The 10,708-nt window shown below is 41.8% G+C and overlaps 1 protein-coding gene across 2 annotated transcripts; it reads left to right on the forward strand.

Annotated features, from left to right (window-relative positions):
* The first annotated feature begins 5,207 nt into the window (after positions 1–5,207).
* Positions 5,208–10,679, forward strand: lman2 (lectin, mannose-binding 2). Of its 2 annotated transcripts, none has more exons than XM_056600899.1 (8): positions 5,208–5,448; positions 5,894–6,012; positions 6,383–6,500; positions 6,992–7,074; positions 7,571–7,732; positions 8,518–8,632; positions 8,939–9,058; positions 10,159–10,679. In XM_056600899.1, exons 1-8 carry the CDS (start codon positions 5,253–5,255, stop codon positions 10,317–10,319), a joined length of 1,074 nt encoding a protein of 357 aa, XP_056456874.1. In that variant the 5' UTR covers positions 5,208–5,252; the 3' UTR covers positions 10,320–10,679. The 2 variants fall into 2 exon arrangements, with proteins under 2 accessions (XP_056456874.1, XP_056456875.1); XM_056600900.1 differs by lacking the exon at positions 6,992–7,074 and adding an exon at positions 7,129–7,208 and having other exon boundaries at positions 5,219–5,448.
* The last annotated feature ends 29 nt before the right edge of the window (positions 10,680–10,708 follow it).

A 10,708-nucleotide genomic window follows, 5' to 3' on the forward strand; every position in this document is an offset into this window, starting at 1 on the left:
CACACCTGCTGCACATTACGTAATCAACGTGCCTATAGGTTAAATCAGCAATCTCCACATAACCTCAGGGAGTCCTCCCATATGGCAACAACACCAGGCCATGTATCATTATAAAACCTTTACAATAAACACTATTTCTAGCAGCAACACCACCACCCTGTGTCCTTTGTCTGGAGGAGGCAAAAATAAATGTCACCTTTGGCGTTGTAACAGGTGGCGTTGTAAGAGACATTGCTACACTGGCGTCAGATGTGGGGCTCTCCAATCCACTGAGTCATTACGATTAAGAGCCTGTGAAACTTCTTGATAATCATGTGTTTTGGGGAAATGGCTTTTGAGGGTGGCCTGAAGGGAGGGGAAGGATTTTGTAAGAGGATAGGGTTGGATACTTCCCTGCTGATCAGCTACACTGTCATTCAGACAGTGTAGCTGATCCAATGTCCACAGACTCTATGTAGGCATTCCGGAAAACAAAATGTATTACTACCTAAATTACTAAATTGTTAATATTAATGTATCATGTATTGAAAATAAATTTCATAAATTGCATCAATAATTACATTTAAATTAGCTGACAGTGATGAATGACCCCGTTAGTAAGAACAATTGAATTACCCATTTTAACATACCATTCTCTCAGCATTCCCTGATGGGGTTTATGTGATGAAGCCACATTCCCTATCAACTTTACATGATAAAAGGAACGGAACGGAAGTCATAAATAATTAATCCAAAAAGCACTTTCACAGAGCCCATACAACATGAATATACATAAGCCTTCAAATCCATAATTTGCAGTTGATTCATTCACTCAGAATGAAGAGAACGGAGAGGAAAAGAGCTCAGTAATCTTTTCTCCTTTTCTCTTTGTTTTAGATTTGGAACATTGTGCTGATTATTTTACCTGTTTTCCATTACACACACACACACACACACACACACACACACACACACACACACACACACACACACACACACACACACACACACACACACACACACACACACACACACACACACACATTTTTCAAGATTACTGCATGTTCAATGAATACCCTAATATGGGGCCTGCCCCACAGGTGGTGTGTTTGGTTTGGTCAGCCGAGCCAAGGCACGCGCACACACTCAAACACAAACTGAGACACACATGCAGTCATGCCAGATTAAGTGCACGGTTACATTGCCTTTGTAGCGTGATGGATAAAGTATGAGAGTGCTGCTGCCAGAGATATGCGATTCTTCTGAAGCCTTCCAGCAGGCTGGTCCAGTTATGGAGGGGAATTGGACGCCTGTCACGCAGCCAACAGACCAGAATCTCAGAGTGCTGAGCACCGCCTCACTTAGAAATGATCTGATCCACGACTGGGAGAACTGCCAAATGGTTGTAGCTGCTTGTTTCGAAATGTGTTGTAGCCACGAGGCTGAATTGCGAAGGTTCTCCAAGTGCGATGTAGTTTAGACTAGGTCTGCTGATAGCATGCGTATCCGGCGTGCATCTGGCTGAGGTAGAGCAGTTACCCAGATCGGTGCCAGGTGAGAACCTCTACAGGGATTGCTACCGTGCTGCCAGTTCCAGGGCTGCCACTGTATTCTGTATTGATACAATATAGACATTACATGTCTAAACAGCACTGACCTATCCAGTACTTATACAGGACAGGTGCACGGGTTTGTGATGTGATGGGATGACACGTATTTAATGCATCCCTGAAAATACTAATATTTGTGTGTCTCAGAAGAAATACAGGAAGGTATAATTATTCTTATAATTATAATTGAAAAGAGATAAAAACATAAGGATATAAAAAGATCCACAAAGTATGAAAAAAAAAATGACTTCAATCAAATGGAAACGCAGAATGTAAATGAAACGGAACAAAATGGGTTGTAGTCTAATCCAATCTAATACTGTCTACTTGCTACCTGAAACACGGGGCGCTCTTTATACATTTTGCTCACCCAATGTAACCCTCATAACCCCAGGCACCGTGTATTCTGTTGCGGCGGAGCACTGGGATGTAAATTATTCCTCTGTTGCTATGTGGCAACTAAAGCTAAATGAAAGTGCATCATCCCCGACTGATGAGCTGAATCTTCCATGCAGCTCTCAGACTAGAAAGAAAAGAACACTTATAAATCCTCTCTCCTCTCCTCCTTTATCTCTCACTCTCTCTCTATCTCTGTGACGCATGAGGTGGATGTGACCTAACCTTCTGCTGTAGATCTCCAGGTCATTACAGGGACCTCTGTACAGAATCTTCACGGTAAAGTCTGTGGTCTCGACCTTCTGGGAGGAGGAAACCTGAAAATTCCCACACTTTTCTGTAATATTATACCGTTGATACAGTCGACTTTTTACACAGTATAATTTTTATTGGATAGTATCTAATTCTTCACTACATGTATGTTTCCCATATCAATAATCCCTTCAAATTGAATTTAGAGAGAGAGATAATAGATAGGGATAATAGAGAGTCAGCGATACAGAGAGAGAGAGAAAGAAATGGTCAGTTAGTGAGAATAAAGAGAGAGAGACCGAGAGTTAAAGTGAGATCGAGAATGCAGAGAGTTGGAGAGATCGAGAATACAAAGAGGGACAAAGAGAGACTCATACATATATATTTCATACATTACTCAGGGTCTATTGTGTCTAATTCTCCTGCTTGCTCTCTGCAGTAAAAAGAGCTTAAATGTCAGGAAGAAAAGGAGAGTCAAGAGTTATTTTACCTCTGCCCTTCCCTCCATCTATTATTCATGCGTTCCCTCTTTAACCAGGGCAATTACTGGGTGTTGGCAAATGTGTGGTTTGAGTAAAATGAATTCACTGAGAGCTGTGGCTGCACACAGAAATTACCTGTAACTGGACATAGACACACAACAAAGAAGAGGGGCAGGGTGACGGTTGTGGTGGGGGGAATTGGACACAGTCATGTTCTGATTGATATTCTGGGGCACTGTTGATGTCATTCTCAGACCTCTGCTGTGAAAACAGCAACCAAATCAACTGTTCCCCAGGTAATGAAACCAAATCAGTCTTGTTTTAAGTGTGTGTGTGTGTGTGTGTGTGTGTGTGTGTGTGTGTGTGTGTGTGTGTGTGTGTGTGTGTGTGTGTGTGTGTGTGTGTGTGTGTGTGTGTGTGTGTGTGTGTGTGTGTGTGTGTGTGTGGCTTATGGGCACTTCAGCACTAAGTGTCCTTGAGTTGTGGGCAGGGTAAGGCTCTTATTTGACCAGCTGGGGGTATACACTCATGAATTTGTAGGTCACTTGGTCACATCCTCTAGAAACACTTTCCCTAAAGATCTGTGAAGGGCTTCTATGTTGCCACCCAGTGTGATGTTGATTAGCTATTACAAACCCTGTCAAAATCTGCCCTTGAGTGACATCACACGTTGGAGGTTCCACCCAGATGTTTGACGGATAGATCAACCTGCCAACCTACTCAGTGGACTTTTCCAGCAGGTATGCCAGTGTATGCATGGGTAGACAATCCCAATGCGATGTCCCTATAGGGTAGCCTTTGAAATGGTTGGGAAAATAGGGTCCCCTTAACATGAGTTTCCATTGCTTTATTGTACAAACATTACTATGATACTAGTTTGGAATTCACGTTGATATCTGTGGCAACTCTATTTTTAATGCAACAATAGCGTCTGACTTGAAAATTTGATTAATTTCAGAAAACAAATTTGTTCCACCGCGCCCTGCAAGATTCGTTTATCTTTGCACGTCTGTTCCTATTGATATCGCTCTATGAATATCTCTCTCTCATGTCCATTGCTTTTGCCTTCGGGCTGCCGCAGGGATCTAGTGTGTAGTTAATCTGTAATCTGCTGGTTGTCATGGCAACCGACACGAAGGCTGTATTCCAAAATGGTGTCGATCACGATGTGCATTTGCACTTCCTGCTAAACCATCAGATATTGTCCTCGATATCCATTGTACCCGCTGTTCCAATTGTCGGAAGCTTGACAATAAACATAATCGGCAGCCAAACCGGCTTAAGACCTATGATACCTAAGCGTATCCTAACAATTCTCCAACCACCTCATCACCCATTTACATATCAAGCTCCCAGTGCCATAAGGCCACATGCAAGAAAAATGATTAGCTATGTAGTCTTAGGTTTTTATTTGTCAGGTTATCAACAGTCGTAGCACCTGCTCTGTCCCTTCATCCACCTCCTCCAGCCCAAACCAGACAAAAGATTCAACACACAGGAAAACGTACTATACATCGAGCAACAATAGCAGTTACGTCGTAAATCTGTTCTTTGGCACATGCCATGGGAGGTTCTGTGAAAGCCTGGTGTTTCATATCGTCAAAGCGATCCTGAAGCTCTGTCTACAAGGTCAAGGTTTCGGGTCAATAGAGAAAAATGCTTTCCACATCGGCTCTGAAGAAGACCAACTTTGGTGACTTTGAGATACTTGATTGCAGGGTGTTGTGAGGATTGCTACAGGTCTACGACATTTGTCCTGTCAGGATGACCTTATTACTGTCAGCAAAGTAGGACCCAAGGTGTGTGAGTGTGTATGTGTGCGTGTATCATGTGACCACTATCTGTCTGATCAGTCTGACCTGTTATGTTACATCTGAATAATAATTGTCACCAACATTTATATAATATTATTGATGGAATTCCAGATGTTAAGATAATATTGTATCCCTAAATCCCTTAGTTCCCTTATTTTTGTGTTATTCTTAGCATTCTATTGCCACCTAGTGGATGTGTAGAACAAACGGTGCCAAAATTGTGATGTGCTTGCGTTTCATTGGTGGACGGGTGGTTATCGTGGTTATACTTATGTACGTGTAAGAAATAATTTCGTGTGGAAACATCAAGAGATTATCGGTACCGATAGCACCAAGAAATACTATGATTCTGCGGTCGATTATGGTATCTGATATCATCTGAAAGAAAATTAACTTTTATACCCATGTTAAATAATTAGAAAACCCAATATGAATAATTGATCACTATACATATATTAACTTATGTGTTGTGTTGTTGTATGGTCATCTTTTTATAGAGTTAACTTTTTCTGCTTGTTTTACTTGTTGTTTTTTGTATACTTTTCATTCCCTGAATTGAAAAACGATACACATTTATTTTGTAATATAAATCATAATAGCATGATCCAATACATAAAAAAAATAGTTTACAATTTACTTAAACAAATATATAGAATTCAGTTGACGTACACGCTGAGCTGCGGACCTCTACGGAAGATAATAGAGGGCGCACCGACATCATGGCGGTAGAAACCAGGAAAACAGTCAAGTCAGTCTGTTCGCGACATTATTCCAACAAAATGACGAACTTCTCGACATTTCTAAGGACTGCAATGCTATATCTGATACTTCGCACGTCGTTTGTGCACTGCGATATAACAGACGGGAATCAAGAACACCTGAAGAGAGAACATTCCCTCATGAAACCTTACCACGGTAAGATGGAGGATGAATTGCGCTTTGAAGCTTGTGATCATATCTTAATCGTGGTATATTTCGTCTAGTTACAGTGAAAAGTAAGGTTATCAAGTCACCTAATAATCTTTAAGTCTCTTCGAACCCGTAATACACGTATACGTATGTAAAGATCAGTGAGGTCTAGTTTCAATAACGTTAACAAATACAATTTCTAACTTAATGAACGTCCACAATGCAGACAGTCTTATTTTTATTTTTTTAGATCTTCGTTACTGTCCTTTACTTTCTGCTGACACCCTCATTCCCACTCTAGGGTGAATGTATAAAGTATAGAGTATAGAGGAGATCGGATTTCCTTGTGCACTTCCTATGCAAATCAGGTGTCATATAACCTGAGAGGGGACTGCCATGGTGAGGCCTGGATGGAAGCAGGATGTCTGAAGCGTCTCTGTTTATCTTCTAGGCGTCGGCAGCTCGTCGTCCAGCCAATGGGATTTCTGGGGCAGCACTTTAGTGACGAGTTCGTACGTGCGGTTGACTCCTGATGACCGAAGCAAGCAGGGCTCCATCTGGAACACTGTGGTGAGAGAATTATAGATCAACCAGCAGCGTATTCACTTTACAAATTCAGCTATTTCATTTGTTGGTCTCATTGAGATGAAACATCTCTTTTTACTTTGAGACCTTGCCAATAAAGCGTTAGCATACAAAACATACAGTAAACAACATACAACGCACCAAAATAGTTTAAAGCGATGACAATTGTAGAAGTATGCTTAACATTGTGTGTCATTATAATCAGATTTATACAAGCTAGGTCTATATATTTATGTATATATTAATTCATCATTCGGTGTATGCCGGTATCAGGAGTGTATTGGCTGTTTTTATGTGTTGTTTTTTTTGTTGATCAGCAGTGTTGATAAAAACAGGTTTCTCCTCCTGTTTCTAGCCGGTTCATCTGAAGGACTGGGAGATGCATGTACAGTACAAGATCCACGGGTCGGGAAAGAAGAATCTCCATGGTGATGGTATCGCCATCTGGTATACTAAGGAGAGACTGCACCCAGGTATAATTATTAGGACACCTACCCTACCCGCTTCTCAATGACATTTATCTGAAATCAATGTAAGCCTCTATGCATGGAAGTGACTTACAGGATCAAAGAACTTCCCCTAAATTGGGAAATTACTTTAGTAGTGATGCAAATGCGACCATATGTTTTCACCCAGAGGAAGAAATGGTACATTTTCACAACGCTCATTGACGCAGCTTGACAACTACCATGTCTTTTTGTTTTAATTCATCATGTTATTTTGTGTGCTCATTGTGGAGGGTTGTTCGGCCTGAAACCTCATCCCCGGCTCCACCTTGGAGTGTCAAGTCTCCACTATACTTCTGTTTCTAATAGCTGCCCTCGGTACACTGGGTCTCTTGATTGTTATTTTCCCGAGTTGAAGGTTGTTTTGAATCACAGAAGTATGATTCTGGCTCAACATCTCAGCAGCTCTGCTCCAAAAGTCTCTGCTCACTCTCACTCCATCTCTGCCTTCATCCTAGGCCCTGTGTTTGGGAACCAGGACCATTTTGTTGGCCTGGCTATTTTTTTGGATACCTTCCGCAATGACCTCCATGGGATGGATGTAAGTGTGCAGGGGGGTTGGCCTGACCTCTGACCCCTGACCTTCTCTTTGCAGGCCCCATCTTTTCCCACAATGCAGTGTTCCACGGGCTGGCCGTGTTTATAGACACTTATTCTAACGATGACTCGACGGATGTGAGTTGTCTCTCAATCTGCATTGGGACCTCTTCAGTTGGGGTGTTTTGATGTGGAATCTGATTGGCTACTTTCTTTAGAGAGTTGCTTATGATTTGCCACAACAATTCAGGGCGTGGCCATGTCTGTGGTGGACCATATTTTGCACCATATTTTCAAAACTTAGATACAACTCTTTATGCTATAAGAGTATTTGTTGTCCTGTCCTTGGTTGAATGTTTTTTAAACATGAGAAGTTACGTCCATTAAAATGCAATTGTGATGCATTCCTCTTCCTGTACCTTTTATTCTCTTCCATGCAGTAAAACCTGTGCACTAACACTTGCTTTGTTGTTTTCCGTCTGTCCTCTGGGGGGCGCCAGCGGACCTTCCCCTACATCTCGGCCATGGTGAGCAACGGTAGCGTGGGCTACGACCACGGCAAAGATGGGCGCTCTGCGGAGCTGGGAGGCTGCCCTGCTGAGATCAGGAACAAAGACCATGAAACCTATCTGGCCATTCGCTACTCCAAGGGCCGGCTCACGGTGAGTCGCCCTCATCACTCTGATCGAGCACCTCCTGAACACACACAGCTTTACATGGATCAGTTGTTTAATCATCAAAATCACTTACAACTGAATCTGAGAACAATCAGATCAAAAACTGCAGTCCGTACATGCTCCCAATTACAAGAGCCTCAAAACATTAGTGCGCAAAGAAGCGTGTGCCCTCGCTCTTGGGGAACGAAAGATCTTGACGGAAGAACGGCAATCGCTTCTTTCTTATCAACCAAAGATTTAATTTGTTTTTCTCTGATAGAAAATGTACCGTCCAGTTATTGAATGCTGTTTCGATAGCGTATACAACAGACCTTTCCAGAACAGCTCCAGCCATCTTGGTTGTTGTCCCCATATTTGATGATGTTGATGATCAGAGCAAATCTAGAATTAGCTCACATATTCGTCTGGTTCGGAGGCTAGACCAGAGTGACTTTTCGCAATAGGTATCAGAAAGATATATATAATGTAATTATTTTCAATAATTGGTGGCAGTGCATAATAGTCTGATGACGGGTGTTGTTCTGCTGTTCATCACTAGAGCACATATCAACAAAGTACAGTTTGAGTGCGGGGCTCAGTTACAGATGCAGTGCAGGTCCTTCTTAACTCAACTGGTAGAGAACGGCATCAACACTGTTAGTTGTTCGACTCCCTGATGGCGAATAAAGTTATTGAAAGAAATGTTTGGGTAACATCGTCCCATCGCATGTCATTTATTTGTTACTTTTATTAAGTCTAATTTGAACCCTAAACCCTGTTCTGCTGAGCAGGTCATGGTGGATGTGGAGGATAAGAACGAGTGGAAGGAGTGCATCGACATCGGAGGAGTCAGTCTGCCCACCGGCTATTACTTCGGAGCGTCGGCTGCCACGGGAGACCTGTCCGGTAGGTTCAGAGTACCAGAGTGAGGGATGGATCGATGGATGGATGAATGAATAGGTACTTTATTCATCTCTGAGGGGAAACAACCAGCTGGCTGTGAATGAGGAGGAAGTGGCCATACTTCAAACAAACTTTAATATTTTATCATGTCCATCTTTTAACTGCTTATTATTTATTTAATTTCCTTTGTATTCCAGTTGTATTCCTTCATAGTTGTTTTCCTACATTTCCCACAATGCACCTTAAATCCAGAAGCACCCCCATCAGAGCTTCTCGTTCAAAGGGAATCATTTACCTTGGTGTTTTCAGACAACCACGACATCATCTCCATGAAGATGTACCAGCTGATGGTGGAGCACACGGCCGAGGAAGAGAGCCAGGACTGGACCAAGATCGAGCCCAGCGTCAACCTGCTCAAGTCCCCCAAAGGTAGGAGACTGTCCTCACTATCCATCCTCCTCTCCATTCATCACCTCGCTCTCCTGTGCCTGGTGATCTAACTTGCCAGTGCTCGAGCCACGTTGGCAGTACGCCTCGCAGCTCCCGCAGGTTCGATACCTTAGGTCCTTCTCTTTCAACAAACAAAATATAAACAATTAGGGCTGGGTAAGTTAACGCGTTAATTGCGCGTTAACGCAATCTTATTTTAACGCGATTAATTCAAATTGACGCTTTAACACACATTCTCTTTACTTTTTACTTTAATTTTGAAAGGTTTTGCCCACAGAATGTCAACAATCATATCAGAAATCATTTCTGTTTTTAGTTCCACTTACTTTACTTTGAATTACACTTGCAGTAAGTGACAGTCACAGCCTGTTTACAACTCCCAAATCTGTAGTGTTCCGTAAGATCATATTCAACCCACACTGAGTGAGTCAATAAAGCTCCCTCAAGATCACTTGGTCTAGTTTATGCTTATTAAGTACATCTGGTATGAATGATAATGTGTCATTCCATTTAATAATCTCATTTAATTTCACTTATTTTATAAGTGATTAATCGCAAGTTAACTCAGTATGCAATTAAAACTTTTAATCTTTGCCTAGCCCTAAAAAGAATATTACAATATATTACAACAAATAATAAATGTCCAGCTGATTGATTAAAGGACCTTATTGCTAGGTGAGGTCACTTGTAATTTGCAGATTGCGATATCTTATGTTATTTTCCTCCCCCTGTTTCTAACCCTAATCCAATGCAATTACCCTTGACTCACTTGAGATGGTGCTGTTTCTGTGTTATGCTGCAGTGTAGAGATACTCTACTATTTTAAGTGTGAACATTTGGACGTTAACAACTTTCCTTTTTGGAAAATGATCAGAAGCCTTATTCACATCCAATGCCCATTTAATTTATCTAAAAATGCTTCATTAATGAGACTCTATTTTCAAAGTGCCATTTAAGTGTTAGATTGTTATCGTTATATTGTCTTATCATAGCATTTATTGAATGCCTCAAGACAATTTCTCATTTACCATAAAGGAACATTTAACCATCCATGGGGGTTGTCCCTCTCTCGTTCATAGACAACATCGACGATCCCACCGGAAACTTCCGAGGCACGGCTCTCACAGGCTGGAAAGTCTTCCTGCTTCTTCTGTGCTCCCTGCTGGGAATTGTAGTCTGTGCTGTGGTGGGAGCTGTAGTTTTCCAAAAGAGACAAGAAAGAAACAAGCGATTCTACTAAAGGAGAGCAAGGGGAAGAGTGGGGCCTTTTCAGAGAGGTTTAATTTGTGAATTTGAACTCTTTGCCGACATCAGATTCAACGCTTTTAATGTGATGGTCTTTTGTGAAAATTGTACAAATGTTTATATTGTTGCAGCACTGCGCTGAGAGCAGGTCATGCTCACTTCTGGTCTGAGAGAATGGGAGTCAGTGAGAAGCTTGATTAGATGAACAGAGCTGTCGGCCTCCACATGACCGGTGACACCATCTTTTTTTGGGTTTGCATCTTGATTGTTTTTTGGGTTTGGTTTCTCTTATTGGGATGTTGTCTGAAAGCATAAGTCGCTGCCACTTAATGACTCTTTTAGATTTTTTCTTTTTTTTAACAACCCGGTTTGGATGCTTTTGAT

The sequence above is a fragment of the Gadus chalcogrammus genome, chromosome 10 (genome assembly GCF_026213295.1).
Source record: "Gadus chalcogrammus isolate NIFS_2021 chromosome 10, NIFS_Gcha_1.0, whole genome shotgun sequence".
NCBI classification, from domain to species: domain Eukaryota; kingdom Metazoa; phylum Chordata; class Actinopteri; order Gadiformes; family Gadidae; genus Gadus; species Gadus chalcogrammus.